Here is a 15,783-nt window from a genome sequence, read left to right on the forward strand (position 1 = left end):
AACGTCTAAGTTTTTCAATGCCGTGCAATCAACCCACACTACCTTTGCAATCCACCCATTGGTAGATGGATTAGTAGTAGCGTGTGTATTCATGCCATATTACTCTGTATGTACTGCACCTACTCGTACATCCCTGCTTTATGAAGTAGTATATCCCATTAAACACTCACCATTGTACTCCTTCCTTATGAACCTTTCCAAACTGGCTAGGATCTGCTCCCTCTTCTGTTGCTCAGCATGCGTAGGCGCCAGTTCATCTGCCATACGACACAACAGATGTATGATTTTTATAATATAGGCAGGTGTTTATGTAAAAAAAATATGATATATATTATGAGAAGAAAGATCCCAAGAATATCGTAGAATTATTTCAGCAAAAACGAGCAAATGAGAGAACGTACCTTTTATACATTTTAATAAATTTTTGTTTTTGTGTTACTACCCCAACCTTCCATAAGTGGGTCAAAAATGACCCGGTCAGGTTGTTTTCTTGAAATATCTTTGTAATTAAATTTTTTTATCATTTCATATTCCAGGTGTTCCTCAAAAACCATGTTTTTGATATCATGCCATTCACATTTTTAACATACCTTTTATACATTTTAATAAATTTTAGTTTTTGTGTTACTACCCCAACCTTCCATAAGTGGGTCAAAAATGACCCGGTCAGGTAGTTTTCTTAAAATATCTTTAATTAATTTTTTAAAATCATTTCATATTCCAGGTATTCCTCAAAAAACATGTTTTGATATCATGCCGTTCACATTTTTAAGTTATCTTTTATACGTTTTAAGAAATTTTAGTTTTTGTGTTACTACCCCAACCTATGATAAGTGGGTCAAAAATGACCCGGTCAGGTTGTTTTCTTGAAATATCTTTGTAATTAAATTTTTTTATCATTTCATATTCCAGGTGTTCCTCAAAAAACATGTTTTTGATATCATGCCGTTCATATTTTTAACATACCTTTTATACATTTTAAGAAATTTTAGTTTTTGTGTTACTACCCCAACCTTCCATAAGTGGGTCAAAAATGACCCGGTCAGGTTGTTTTCTTGAAATATCTTTAATTTTTTTTTATCATTTCATATTCCAGGTACTCCTCAAAAAACATGTTTTGATATCATGCCGTTCACATTTTTAAGTTATCTTTTATACATTTTAAGAAATTTTAGTTTTTGTGTTACTACCCCAACCTATGATAAGTGGGTCAAAAATGACCCAGTCAGGTTGTTTTCTTGAAATATCTTTGTAATTAAATTTTTTTATCATTTCATATTCCAGGTGTTCCTCAAAAAACATGTTTTTGATATCATGCCGTTCATATTTTTAACATACCTTTTATACATTTTAAGAAATTTTAGTTTTTGTGTTACTACCCCAACCTTCCATAAGTGGGTCAAAAATGACCCGGTCAGGTTGTTTTCTTGAAATATCTTTGTAATGAAAAATTGTTATTTCATATCCCAGGTATTCATCAAAAAACGCGTTTTTGATGTAATGCCATTCACATTTTTAACTTACCTTTTATACATTTTAGGAAATTTTAGTTTTTGTGTTACTACCACAACCTTCCATAAGTGGGTCAAAAATGACCTGGTCAGGTTGTTTTCTTGAAATATCTTTTTTTTTTTATCATTTCATATTCTAGGTACTCCTAAAAAAACATGTTTTGACATCATGCCATTCACATTTTTAACTTACCTTTTATACATTTTAAGAAATTTTAGTTTTTGTGTTACTACCCCAACCTTCCATAAGTGGGTCAAAAATGACCCGCATGCATTTTCTTTGGAATCCAATAGGAACCTTTGATTCTTATCAACTTTGGCTGTCAGGAATAAATTAACCTAAATATAATACTAAATATCATACATAATATCATCGTGATTATTCCTAACCAAAATGGCAAAATTGGCATAAAAAGGCATTGATTCTAGTATGGGTCATTTTTGACCCACTTATGGAAGAGTGTAGGGTCCAGTCGCTCGTGCATCTAAGGGTTAAAAATGTTCCATCTAAAATATGATGCTATGGAGTCATTTGTATTTAATTGAGGAAAATACGTGTAAGGATTAGCATTAGCATGACTTATGTTGACATGAAAACTAAAGCTAAAGACACAAATGGCGGAATTTGGACATTTATGCTTTTTAGCTGGGGGAGGCATTGGGCTATCGTTTGAAGCTTAGGCTGTAATATTAATAATTCATTCATTTTCTACCGCTTATCTTCATGAGGGTCGTGGGGGTGCTGGAGCCTATCCCAGCTGTCTTCGGGCTGGGTACACCCTGGACTGGTGGCCAGCCAATCCCAGGGCACATATAGACAAACAACCATTCACACTCACATTCATACCTATGGACAATTTGGAGTCGCTAATTAACCTAGCATGTTTTTGTAATATGGGAGGAAACCGGAGTACCCGGAGAAAACCCACGCATGCACGGGGAGAACATGCAAACTCTACACAGAGATGGGTGGGATTGAACTCCGGTCTCGTAGCTGTGAGGTCTATGTTCCAACATAATTCCGCAAATTATCTGTGAGAATTTTTACCACTTCCACACTTGTCAACTAATTAATTCATTTTCTAGCGCTTATCCTCACGAGGGTCGCGGGGGTGCTGGAGCCTATCCCAGTTGTCTTTGGGCGAGAGGCGGGGTCCACCCTGGACTGGTGGCCAGCCAATCACAGGGCACATATAGACAAACAACCATTCACACTCATATTCATACCTATGGACAAGAGGAGAACATGCAAACTCCACACAGAGATGTCTGCGCACTAACCACTCATCCACCGTGCAGCCCAATATTAACAATAATAACGATAAACGTTGTAGTTACAGTGGCAGAGTTTGCAGAGCCCATCCAGGATGTCCCTGAAACGGTCGTTCATCGGCGGGAGCGTCTTCAACTCCATCTTTTTAAAGTCTTCCGGACACTCGTCCTTGAGGTGACCATCTCGTTTGCAGATGCTGCACACCACGTTTGGCGGCTAAAAACACAAAACACTCAACATAAGTTGACTTTTCGGTGAACGCGGTCCAACTTTCTTACCTTCCCGCCGGTGAAAATCATTTTATCAAAGACATAGTGAAGATCTTCCGACGATACGGTGCCATCTCTTTCGGAATTATTGCTTTCTTCTTCTTCGTCAGTGTCCAATACCCCGTTGGCAGACAGGGACGGGATTGACTGTTGGGAAGGTTTGTCCCCTTCGCTGAGGACCAGGTCCATGAGGCTGCCGTCCAAAGTCTTATCATCGTTCTTGATGGACTGATCGTCATGGTCGTCATCCTTCGACCCCGGGAACGCCGTCCGACTAGCTCCGTCGCGTTTCATTACATTTTTCTTCATCTTCTTCAAACATGAGGCCTCCTTCTTGTCCACTGGGTACAACTTGGAGCCCTGCTTGGTGGGAACCTTGCTTTTCTGTTGCTCCGGCGTACTTTTTCTCTGCGGGCACGCAAAGTACTTGTAAGCCGTACGGAAGCGCTCCTGGATGTACTCGAACACCATCTGACTGTTCAAGCTCCGTGCGACGTTCCTCTTCAACGCGAAGGGATCTTTGTAGGAGAGAGAGAGCGAGAGTCAGCTTCTGCCTTTCACCAACATCTTATGAGGATCCACAGACCAAGATCATGGACTTGAACACGGGTACCTTCTATCGCGAGCCTGCGACGAGGCCAGTTCTTCATTTCCCGAGAAAGCAGCTCTGTCAGTCGGATGCTGATGATGTATTCTTCCAGCGCAAACTCCAGCGTGTAGAAGCGCAGGAGTTCGAACCACAACTGTCCCAGCGACGCATCCTTGCACGGTTCAAAGGTCAACTGGGCCTTGAAAAGGGGATCCATTTGCAAATCAGTTTAAGGATCCACCAGAACCGGCGTGAATTTACTCACCAAGCCGTTGGAATGATTTGTTTCATTGGGCTCTGATTTGGGTCTGACTTCCCCAGCCGCCTCGTTCGGATTCTCTCCGTGTGCATCCGTGGAGCTCGGAGGTCTGTACTCCCATCGGACAAACAAGTCCAATAGAACACCTGTCAGGTGATACTCGTCCACGCGTTTCACGTCAAAGCCGGCAATCTGAAACAGGACCCAGCAAATCAAGATGTTTCGTCACGATTATTAGATGAGCATTTATTGTGAAGAAAGAACATGGAGCAGGGAATGAGAGGATGCTGAGAGGATTCCTGATTTCTTAGGAAATGGGCAGCAATAGCTCAGACAGGAGCGCCGGTATCTCGGTCCGAAACGCTCATCTTGACATTTCTGTTCATTTAACCCTCCTCTTGTGTTCGGGTCGGCACCGACCCGTTTTACATTTTAATGCATAAAAAGAATCACATAACATTTATTTATGGCATCAAGGCTTTTTGACTTTTATTTCAACAAAATGAAACCAAAAAAATCATTTTCACTACATTTTAAAATGGTCTGGTTGAAATTACTTTTTTTAAAATAGTTTTTAATTTTTTTAATTTTAATTATTTTTTTAAATTATGATTTTTTAAAAAATGATAATTTTTACTACATTTTACACCATGGAAAGAACACTTTGGATCATGGAAAGAATCACATAACATTTGTTTATTGCATCAAGGCTTTTTGACTTTGTCAGGAAACTCTCTTTCAACAAAATAAAACCAAAAAATTTTTTTTTACTACATTTTAAAATGGTCTGGTTGAAATTATGACTACTGTATTGTTAGGGTCGGTGTCGGACCCGGTTATAATAATATGACTATAAAGCAATATTTTGAGCCCCAACTGAAATCATAAGTGTACAATTAGCCAACACAATGACAACCAGCTCCTCTTCTCATCATGGAAGCTTCAGGGGATTCTCATTTTCACCGCTTTTCCAGTATACCAGCAGAAAAACAAGGTCCACACATGTGAGGGGAATTCACTCATTTGATTTCACATTTACAATTTGGATCATGGAAAGAACACTTTGGATCATGGAAAGAACACTTTGGATCACGGAAAGAACACTTTGGATCACGGAAAGAACACTTTGGATCACGGAAAGAACACTTTGGATCACGGAAAGAACACTTTGGATCACCGAAAGAACACTTTGGATCACAGAAAGAACAATTTGGATCACGGAAAGAACAATTTGGATCACGGAAAGAACAATTTGGATCACGGAAAGAACACTTTGGATCGTGGAAAGAACACTTTGGACCGTGGAAAGAACAATTTGGATCGTGGAAAGAGCACTTTGGACCGTGGACAGAACAATTTGAATCACGGACAGAACACTTTGGATCACGGAAAGAACACTTTTGATCACGGAAAGAATTTTGGATCGTGGAAAGAACACTTTGGACCGTGGGAAGAACAATTTGGATGATGGAAAGAATGACAAGAAGTAGAGTGAACCAAGATCTGGACCTGTTCTGCTTTTTGATTTCAGTTTATACTAAAGTTGTGTTGCTGAAAACAATAACTTTTTCTACCTTTTCTTGACATGAATATATACGGGTCAAAACATCTATGGACCCCAACACCATAGATGTTTCTTTATTGATTAATACTAAAATGAGAAAATAAATCAAACTAATTGATTTAAGAGATATGTTCTACATCCCTCAGTAATAGCCAGGTAACAAAAGAACCTTCAATTTATGAATATGATTCTTTTGAGGTTCATTTGACCATTTTTGGAAATTGAAATGGAGGGGTATAGTGACAAAAAAAGGCCTCCATGCCCACACCAAAAATATTAAAAGCAACATTTTCATGGATGAGGAAGCCTAAGAAGGTAACCAAGACATGAGAAGCAAATTTGATGGTAACTTATTGTTTTTAGTGTATTTTATAGCTGATTTAATACATGGGTCAAAACCCACCCGTTAACATAAGACATGATACCAGAAAGCTAACACAAGAGGAGGGTTATACAAGTATAGAGTGTGGTTAAATAGCTTGATGTTTTATTTTATGGTAGGCCTACTGTATCCCAGAAAAGAACCACTCGTTTGAGGTCATTTTCCACTCCGTATAGAAATGTAACGTTCTTATTTATGAGAATGTGACACTTTCCTTACCCAAGCACCCAAATAGACGGGGAGGATTGGCTCTTTTCTCTGCTGCAAGAAGAAAATGACCATGAGGGCGAAGGAATATGAGGGGATGCCACCCTCCGCCTGGCAGTCAATGTGACACAGCTGCACAAGTAAAAGAAAAAGCAATGAATCAACACACGACTGAGGTTAGACACTATTAGTCAGTCTAATAACTCAACGCAATGATCCGCATATGTGATTTTTTAAAAACTCAAAAGTACAGTGTGTCACTCCACACTCTTTATTGCTCTCTGGTGCTACCATATCTTACTTATTGTGTGGAAATATGGGCTAATAACTATAAAAGCAATCTTCACTGGCTAAATGTACTGCAAAAAAGGTCAGTAAGGATAATTCATAATGCCGCCTACAGAGAACATACTAACTCCTTATTTCTAAAATGAAAATAAAGTTAAAAATAAAATAAAATCAAAAATAAAATAAATTAATAAAATAACATTATTCATTCATGAATGAAATGAAAATAAATTATTAAAATGAATTAATAAAATAAATTATTCATTCATTCATAAATGAATAATTTTTCATCTTATAAATTAAATGTAATTTTAATAAAATTAATTAATATAATAACAATTATTCATTCATAAATGAATAATCTTTCATCTTATAAATGTATTTTAATTTTAATACAATTTATTTTAATAAAATTAATTAATATAATAAAAAATATTCATTCATTCATAAGTGAATAATTTTTCATCTTATAAATTTATTTTAATAAAATTTATTTTAATTTTAATAAAATAAATTAATAAAATAAAAAATTAAAAAATTATTAATTCATTTATAAATGTATTTTAATTTAACTAAAAAAGATGTAATTCATTCATGAATAAATATATTTTTTATTTTATTAATTTATTAATTTTTGTATTTTAATTTTTTTGTTCGGGGTGATATGACCATACAATGACATAATGGGTATATCACATACATACATATATATATATCGTATATATATATATATATATATATATATATATATATATATATATATATATATATATATATATATATATATATATATATATATATATACACGATATATAATATCGTATATCATATTACCTCGTACTTCGGTACGTGACAAAAATAAAAATTACATTAAAAAAAACCTTAAACTATATTAGAAAAGCAGGAAGTGAACAAATGTAACAGTTACTGATTGTAAAAGTACCAGATGGAGGGGTAGGATTTAATAAGCTTTGCTTCTTCCTACTCCTTTTGGACATGTGGAACTAGGAACTGATTATGGGATGCACTCAATTGTAATCTGATGCATGTTCAAATGAAATTAAACCATTACCATTACCAATCAACATAACCAAGGAGGCCTACAACCCCAGGAGAGTCGATTTTTAGGATGTTTCATTTGCACACTCACCCTTGCCCAGTAGCGGAAAGCCAAAACCAGGGGAACCAACCTGGGCTCCCTTTTAGCCAAGGCTGCCAGGTGACACGTGGTGAGATAAGCAACATCGTTGCCTGCGCTCACTTTGCATGTCAGGCCACTGTAGGGGAAAGAAACACTGAAGTTGTAACATTTCTTTATCGAATGTTCCTACTTTAATACTTCCAACAATGCAGGGTTGTTTAACTGGACAAGCAGGGCCTTTTGCATGGACACGGATATGTATGTGCAATTTTTGGCTGCACCGCTAGATCATACACATTTTTTTTTGAACATAGATAGCAAGTTCGAAACCGGCTTGAAGCATCACTGACCTGCTGACATCACGGCAGATGATGGCGGGAACTTTGGCATGGAAGTCTGACACCACGTCTGAAAATACAGCTGGAGAAGAGAGCGAGACTTCGATCAGCAACTTTCCCAAAAGGTGACAAGCTAACTCAAAAATACTGAGTACCGTATTTTCCGGACTATAAGTGGCACTTTTTTTCCTAGGTTGGCTGTTCCTGCGACTTATACTCCAGAGCGACTTAGAAATGAAAAAAAAGTGTTTATGTTCCATAAACACTGGACACCTTTTGTGTTCATGTTTATTTTTTGTGTAGCTGTATAAGCATTGTGTTAGCATATGTTAGCATGTTCTCTATTCTTTTATTGTTAGAACTTGCCTTCCAAGAGGACGTAATGTCTGTTTTGGTCAAGTAGTTTGGAAAATTAATTACCCGCAAAAAATGCCACTTATACGCCAGTGCGACTTATGTATGTTTTTTTTCTACCTAATTATACATTTTTGGCCTTGTGTGACTTACACTCCTGAGCGACTTATGTTTGTTTTTTTCTACCTAATTATGCATTTTTGGCCTTGTGCGACTTATACTCTGGAGCGACTTATAGTCCAGAAAATACGGTAAATTACCCGCAAAAAATGTGACTTATACTCCAGTGCGACTTCTGTATGTTTTTTTTCTACCTAATTATACATTGTTGGCCTTGTGCGACTTATACTCTTGAGTGATTTATGTTCGGTTTTTTTCTACCTAATTATGCATTTTTGGCCTTGTGCGATTTATACTCTTCAACGACTTATGTATGTTTTTTTCTACCTAATTATGCATTTTTGGCCTTGTGCGACTTATACTCTTGAGCGACTTATGTTTATTTTTTTCTAATGTCAAATGGTCTTGTTTTACCACTAAAACAAGCAGTACAGGTAGTGAACCAATAATTGGTAACTGCAGAAACATGAAGTCCTTTTCAGACATGTTGAATTGTGCAAACGTGATGTATTTGTATGCTACTGTGTTTTTACATGACAAGAGTTTGACTCCAGACTTACTGCTGTTTTTGAGGATTTCCAGCGCTTGAATCAGCACTTCGGGTTGTGTCATCTGGATGTGCAAAAGCAATACAAAAAAATGTCAGTCAGGACTCTGGACTGCGACTAAACTGTCGCATTTTGTGACTAAAACGGAAGATGTCGTGAGTAAAACTGTTATGTACTTGCAGAGTTGATTGACGACAGCCTGTCACAGTCTAAACTTATGCAAGCATGTGATCCCTCACGCACTTTTCCACCATCTTTGTTTACACATTTTGCCTAGCTCTTATTTCTTCTGTCACTCTGGCAGCAGCTAGCTAACTAACTAGCTGGCTAGTTAGCTGTTAGCCTCTGATCCACAAACTCCCTTGGCATTTAGCGTGTCACAGGCTCACTGCATAAACTAGCTACATCCCAGTTCCTTTGCTCAGCCAATCAGAACACAGTCAAGATGCCTTCACGGACATTTCCCATACTTTGGTGTTAAAAAAGCATGGTTCCACCTAGCACCTTGGGAATGTCTATTACAGAAACTCCAGTAATTCACACTGACTCACCGTGGAAGGGTAGACGATATCGATGTTGATATCGCTCGTCTTGAAGGCAAATCGGGAAAGACAAGAACCATAAAGACGCAGCGAACAAGCTGGAGAAGAAAGTAGTAGACATTGAATGCACCACCAATATCCAGTGTGTTTCAGACACACAGTAAGCGTTCCAAGTCAAACCTGAGATGTCTTTCTTAATGATATCCTCCATCCTAACGACGACACTCTTCCGAATCTCCAAGTCCTCCTCTGAAATTCCATGTTGTTTGGCTGTTTCCAGGACGGCCGCGTCGATGGCCCTCAGCTGTGAAGCAGAGGGAGGCGGGAGGGCACGTAGTTCATTCTCCTCCTGTTTTTCCTGCAACAGCACAACATGTTTGCAACATTTGTTCAAGGAAAAAAAAAAAAAAAAAGTAACGGACGTGATAACGGCATTCATTCCCGTACCAGGATGTTCTTTTTGTGTCTCTTCTCTTTGATGTGCTTGTGGGCTCCTTGAATGTGCTCGATATGCACGGAACAGAGCTTGCATATGTACTGGTAGTTGGGGTACTCCGGGGACTGCTGTGAAAAAAAATACAAAACACACTACAGCAGGGGTCTCAAACACGCGGTCCGTGGGTCAAATGTGGCCCGCAGGACACTAGTTTGAGGCCCCCGCCTTGATATGAAAGTTTAATGTTAGTGCGGCCCGCGAAAGTTTGATATGGATGCTGTATGGTATCATGTACCCAGAAAAAATTATTACGTTTGATTAATGTTCATGTTCAAGGTTAAATAACTGTTAATAGTTATCCTCCCTATCCGTGTGGAAGTGGTAAGTTTTTGGCTATTTAAGTTGAAAGGAAATAACTTGAAGGCTACCGTTTAGGTCGCTAGCTCTCTAGTTTGTGAGTTAGCATGTGTCTCAAGACCCTGCAGTTGCGCAATATGTTGTAAATAAAAAGAGTATAAATGTGACTATAGTCGTGTTTTGTCATGTCTACAGGGCTCTAATAATGCTTTGTTCATTTTAATCTGAAAAAAATAATTTGTCTACCCACCAACTATATGTGGTTTCTTAAGTTTTTATTATTTGCCGTTTTATTATTATATTTATTTATTACTGATTGATTGATTTTCTTTATTCTTGATTTATTTATTTTTCATCTTATTTTGTGCAGAAAAATAAAAAGTAAGATATTTGAGAACAGTGGAATGTTTTATCAGCGCTTTTATTGTAGAAAATCGGAACCAAAGCACTGAAAAAGTTTGTATATTTTTCTGTTTTTAATAAATGCGTTTTGGGTTTTTTTTTTGGAAAACCTGATGTGGCCCAGCCTTGCCCAGACCCTAGCTCCAGTGGCCCCCAAGTAAATTGAGTTTGAGACCCCTGCCCTACAGTATATCAGGCATGTCCAAACTTTTGAAAATCAAAGGATATTTGGATGTATTTTTTTATTTTGTAAAGACATTAATAAAATGTATATACATTTAAAGGCTAATTTTAGCAACACGTTAGCTTCTTTTCTATTTTACCCATTCCTACTGTTTTTTGGGGTTTAATTTTATTCCTACAGTAAGCCACGGGCCAATAAAAAACAAGCTGCGGACATTAGATACGCCACCTGCCGTATATGCCGTAATTGACACCCATTAAATTTGGAGAAAAGGAGATTTTTTAATATATAAGCCCTACATGTCCACGTCATATTGCCTGTGAGGACCAGGTAGCTTTTGAGCTATGAAAAAAACTCAGAGCTTGTTAGCCCATTGGAAATGCCAGAAAGTCATTACTCATCACAATTTGACTTGTGGTGTCATCTTACAACGCTAAACTCATCACACAGCAGCTTAACATTAAAGAATGACAGTGTACAAAAGGCTACTTGTTATACTGTGTTCTGGTTTAATTAGGCTGACGTGTGTGCGGGCGTGGCTCGGAAGTACTACGCTGGTCGGGTACCTGAACGCGCCACGGTAGCTGGTGTCACTAACTGTTTGTTGATGTGTCCACGCGGACTTCGTGGTGGATGCTATATATATAGCTGTGTGCGTCTTATAAACGCGAGTTAAGACGCCGCCGATTTATATCGCTATTGTATCGTTTTGTGCCGTTATGTTCGGTTTGTCGTACTTTTAAGAGTCTGTGGATGTAGTCTCGGCAAAGGCGCTCCTCCGCCTGTCGGAGGCCGAGCTGCTGCTCCGTTAGCGGTCCTTCCATTGGAACGGGACCCGCAGCTGTGCAGCCTTCACCGGCGTGATGATGCGTCACTACTGCAGCGTTCAAACCTGAAATAAATCTGTTTTAACAGAGCTGTATTTAAAATGAGGAAAAGGTCGACCCACCATGACATTTTTCGCTTTCCGATTGCTCTGTCGGGAGTTTGTCGGGTTGAACAGGAGTGTTTGTCTCTCTGTTGTCTGTGGAAAAACAAACCCCCGAAGTTAAGCAGCAATGTCATTCACTGTGATTTTTGGGTCATCAATGGCGTCGTTACCTCTCTCCCCAGAGCTTGTTCTTCCGGTTAGTCTGTTTAACCTCGACGAGCGTTCCTGCTTTCCGTCCGATGATCCTTTCCCTGGGCCGCGACTTACGATTACGATGGCGTCATCCTTGGGAGCGGTGAGCGTTTCTTTGCAGCACTTGGAAGAGTCCGCGGCTTCTCGTTTTGTTGCTTCCTGATTTGAGTTTTGCAAAGATTTTGATGCTTTAGGCAGAGATTGCTTGTTTGACTTGACAGACGCTCGAGACGCATCCATCCCTCCGGTGATGCCGTTTGTGTTCTTGATGGCGTGGACACCATGAAGAGACAACAGGAAGGTACAATACTGACAGTCTATGTAAACAAAACAAAGCAAAAATCACATGCACTGATAACCACAATGTGACTCTATGTGAATCACGGCTTCACTCAATCACATTTTTTTTGTATTAAACATGTTTCATGTTTGAATACAGCCTATTAATAGACAAAAAATATGCACATTTTACCAGGATTTTGCCCAAATTAAGTAAAATAAAAAATAATTTAAGGCTTTCAGAAGACACATTCAAATATGCAGTAAACCTCGGATATATCGGATTCAATTGTTCCCACTGGTTTTGTCCGATATAAGCGAAATCCGTTATATGCGTATACCGGAAAATGTCCGTTTTACGCATATATCGGATTTATATCCGGTATATACGTAAATCGGATTTTATCCGTTATAAAAAGGCACTTCCTTGACTATGTTTCCAATGTACCTGGACGTGCAGGCAACGCTGCAAACGCTGCAAACGACGTCGTATAGCGGCCTGTCACGATTCGGCGAATCGGAGCGCCAGGATGCGGCCATCCGATATATGCGAGGGAAATTTAATGGAAATGCATTGGAACGGGACTGGAGATTTTGTCCGAAATAAGCGAAATCCGTTATAAAAAAATCTGATATATGCAATGAATTTTTATTGGAAATGCATTACAGAAAAATTGCTTCTTTTTTATCTGTCCGTTGTGAGCGAATTTCCGATATATCCGAGTCCGATATATCTGAGGTTTACTGTATTATAATATGTAGTATTCTACACTGGTCACTAGATGTCAGTGATGTTACTGTAGTGTTCGGTGAGACACACAAGCACCAGACAACAGGATTTTTTCATGCTTGAATCGTCTTTCAACCACTATGTGAATCACGGCTTCACTCAATCAAATTTTTTTTGTATTAAACATGTTTCGTGTTTGAATACAGCCTATTAATAGACAAAAAATATGCACATTTTACCAGGATTTTGCCCAAATTAAGTAAAATAATTTTTTTAAGGCTTTCAGAAGACGCATTCAAATATGTTATTATATGTAGTGTTCTACACTGGTCACTAGATGTCAGTGATGTTACTGTAATGTTCGGTGAGACACACAAGCACCAGACAACGGAATTTTTTCATGCTTGAATCGTCTTTCAACCACTATGTGAATCCCGGCTTCACTCAATCACATTTTTTTTGTATTAAACATGTTTCATGTTTGAATACAGCCTATTAATAGACAAAAAATATGCACATTTTACCAGGATTTTGCCCAATTTAAGTAAAATAAAAACATTTTTTTAAGGCTTTCAGAAGACGCATTCAAATATGTTATAATATGTAGTATTCTACACTGGTCACTGGATGTCAGTGATGTTATTGTAGTGTTCAGTGAGACACACAAGCACCAGACAACAGGATTTTTTTCATGCTTGAATCGTCTTTCAACAGGCACATTAATCCCTGACATGGACTCAACTCTGAACATCCAATGTCACTTCCTGTCCGCCCTCTACTCTCACATTTATAATCAACACATGACCACAATCCTTATTTATGTCTACTATATTGGCTAATACAAGTGTGAAGGTGACTGTGGTGCTGTTATTTCATGTCAGGAGGGCTCTAATAATGTTAAACTTATCTAAAAGGTTGTAAAAAAGTTTTCCAGGATCTAACTATAATATTCCATTTATAAATAAGGAATGCTACTTTGCGGAAATTCACATATCACAGTCGGGTCTGGAACTAATTAACTGCGATTAAAAGGGGGAAATTATTTTTTTTAATCATAAAAAAAATGCTAGTCCAAATATGTCTCGACCTTACGGTAGCCTGACTTAAAATACAAATTATTATTATTATAGTTTTTATATATTTGAGTATCATATTTATTTATTATTGAGTGGTTAGCACGCAGACCGGGGTTCAATTCCACCCTCGGCCATCTCTGTGTGGAGTTTGCATGTTCTCCCCGTGTATGTGTGGGTTTTCTCCGGGTACGCCAGTTTCCTCCCACATTCCAAAAACATGCTAGGTTAATTAGCTAACTCCAAATTGTCCATAGGTATGAATGTGAGTGTGAATGGTTGTTTGTCTATATGTGCCCTGTGATTGGCTGGCCACCAGTCCAGGGTGTGTCCCGCCTCTCGCCCAAAGACAGCTGGGATAGGCTCCAGCACCCCCGCGACCCTCGTGAGGAAAAGCGGTAGAAAATGAATGAATGAATTTATTATTGTTATTAAATTATTACACACAAGAAATGCGCAGTTTTCTATGAACAAACAATTACACAAAATTACTTCCATATGTATTAATGTATGCTAATAACAGTACTGTTTACATATGAAAATATGCTTCCTTTTCTATTACAGCTACAAGAATGGAATAAACAAAAAATAAAAATACTGACTGAGCCTCCCAGTGGTGCCTGCATTGCCGGATATGGTGAAAGTAACAAAAAGCACCTGTTGCCTTATTTGCATTAAAGTAATGTGATCCCAAAAGATTGCAACAATGGGATCCTCTGTGTAGTTCAGTGTAGTACATCAAAACCCTGCACGACCCACTAAAGACATGTACAGTAACTGATGTGATGCATCATTTACCCTTTGACTGCGCACAGTCGCACATAAAGCTCATTTTAAAAAATCACGGGGAAGCGTTTGCGAAGCTCCCATTTGTGGTCGAGTTTTAAAGTTGCGATGAGGAAGTGAGGTTCGTGATCAAAACATCATCATGCGGTTCAATTAGCATAAGTTTCAAAACGTAAACACGAGCGAACACCAAGTACACTATTCTAAACTTTAACAAAAGATAACTTGGATTATTATGCCAAAAGCTGTTTTTGTTCAAATAAGTGGTTCGAGTTGTGAATGTTATGTTGTCTACGTAAGCGAAAGAAAAAACAAAAGCCTGTGCTGATTACCTCACTGAAGAAGCTAACGGGAAATAAACAATGCTAACACCCATTAGCATAGCAACGTCAACTTGCACGACAATTGGCTGTGACGTAAAGAGTAAATATAGGTTTGCGACTTACTTTGGAACTTTAAAGTTGACTTGTGATTATCGTTTGGTGGCCCTACATGTTTTTCAGCTCCTGTGGCCTGCTCACAGCAGCAGCCTTGGCCGCCATGTTCCTACGTCACACCGCTGCATTGTGGGAGGGCTCGTGACGAAAAAGAGGGGCGTGTCTCTTGATGCGTTCAAGTCCTCGGTAACGTGGTAATTCTTGGAATGGGGCGTTCCATGAGTACTTCCAGTTTCGTTTTAGCGCGTGGAAAATATGGATTTATGTAGGGGTGTATTGCAGCGCCCCGGCGGCGACTCACACGCCATTTTAAACCTGTTCAGTTCCGACACGAGCGCGCAGGCGCGGGTCGAACATGCACTGTATACAGAAGGTTATTGATACCAAGTGAAGAATCAATATCGGATCGATATTTTTAGTTTTCTCATACGTATGTTATTTTTCACAAGCTTTGTTGTTCATAATGTTACATTATATTTATATGATTTACAAAGGCCTTGGACACAGGGCACAGCTAATAGTTTATTTGGAAAAATATACTTTTCCTGATTATAATCATTTTCTACCAACCAATCACAGAGCACATATAGA

The 15,783-nt window shown here is 38.4% G+C and overlaps 1 protein-coding gene and 1 long non-coding RNA gene across 3 annotated transcripts in view; one reads left to right on the forward strand and one right to left on the reverse strand.

Annotated features, from left to right (window-relative positions):
- LOC131129729 (uncharacterized) overlaps positions 1–9,024 on the forward strand; it is a 25,267-nt gene extending 16,243 nt beyond the window's left edge. Inside the window, exons 3-4 of one of the 2 annotated variants that reach the window (XR_009129877.1) lie at positions 7,798–7,946; positions 8,015–9,024. This is a non-coding gene — a long non-coding RNA (uncharacterized LOC131129729). Of the gene's footprint in view, positions 1–7,797 lie in introns of both variants that reach the window. The other variant, XR_009129876.1, reaches the window with a different exon arrangement.
- Positions 1–15,345, reverse strand: part of tut4 (terminal uridylyl transferase 4) — a 20,638-nt gene extending 5,293 nt beyond the window's left edge. The window contains exons 1-16 of the mRNA XM_058073523.1: positions 15,202–15,345; positions 11,866–12,204; positions 11,714–11,788; positions 11,502–11,656; positions 9,833–9,949; positions 9,566–9,743; positions 9,395–9,483; positions 8,856–8,907; positions 7,834–7,903; positions 7,493–7,619; positions 6,067–6,186; positions 3,908–4,093; positions 3,667–3,841; positions 3,063–3,571; positions 2,850–3,000; positions 171–257 (exon numbers count right to left, since the gene is read on the reverse strand). Of these exons, the coding sequence (XP_057929506.1) occupies positions 171–257; positions 2,850–3,000; positions 3,063–3,571; positions 3,667–3,841; positions 3,908–4,093; positions 6,067–6,186; positions 7,493–7,619; positions 7,834–7,903; positions 8,856–8,907; positions 9,395–9,483; positions 9,566–9,743; positions 9,833–9,949; positions 11,502–11,656; positions 11,714–11,788; positions 11,866–12,127 (2,353 nt within the window). The 5' untranslated portion in view covers positions 12,128–12,204; positions 15,202–15,345. The remainder of the gene's footprint in view (positions 1–170; positions 258–2,849; positions 3,001–3,062; positions 3,572–3,666; positions 3,842–3,907; positions 4,094–6,066; positions 6,187–7,492; positions 7,620–7,833; positions 7,904–8,855; positions 8,908–9,394; positions 9,484–9,565; positions 9,744–9,832; positions 9,950–11,501; positions 11,657–11,713; positions 11,789–11,865; positions 12,205–15,201) is intronic.
- Between the last annotated feature and the right edge of the window lie 438 nt (positions 15,346–15,783).

This window comes from Doryrhamphus excisus, chromosome 5 (assembly GCF_030265055.1).
Source record: "Doryrhamphus excisus isolate RoL2022-K1 chromosome 5, RoL_Dexc_1.0, whole genome shotgun sequence".
Lineage (NCBI taxonomy): Eukaryota > Metazoa > Chordata > Actinopteri > Syngnathiformes > Syngnathidae > Doryrhamphus > Doryrhamphus excisus.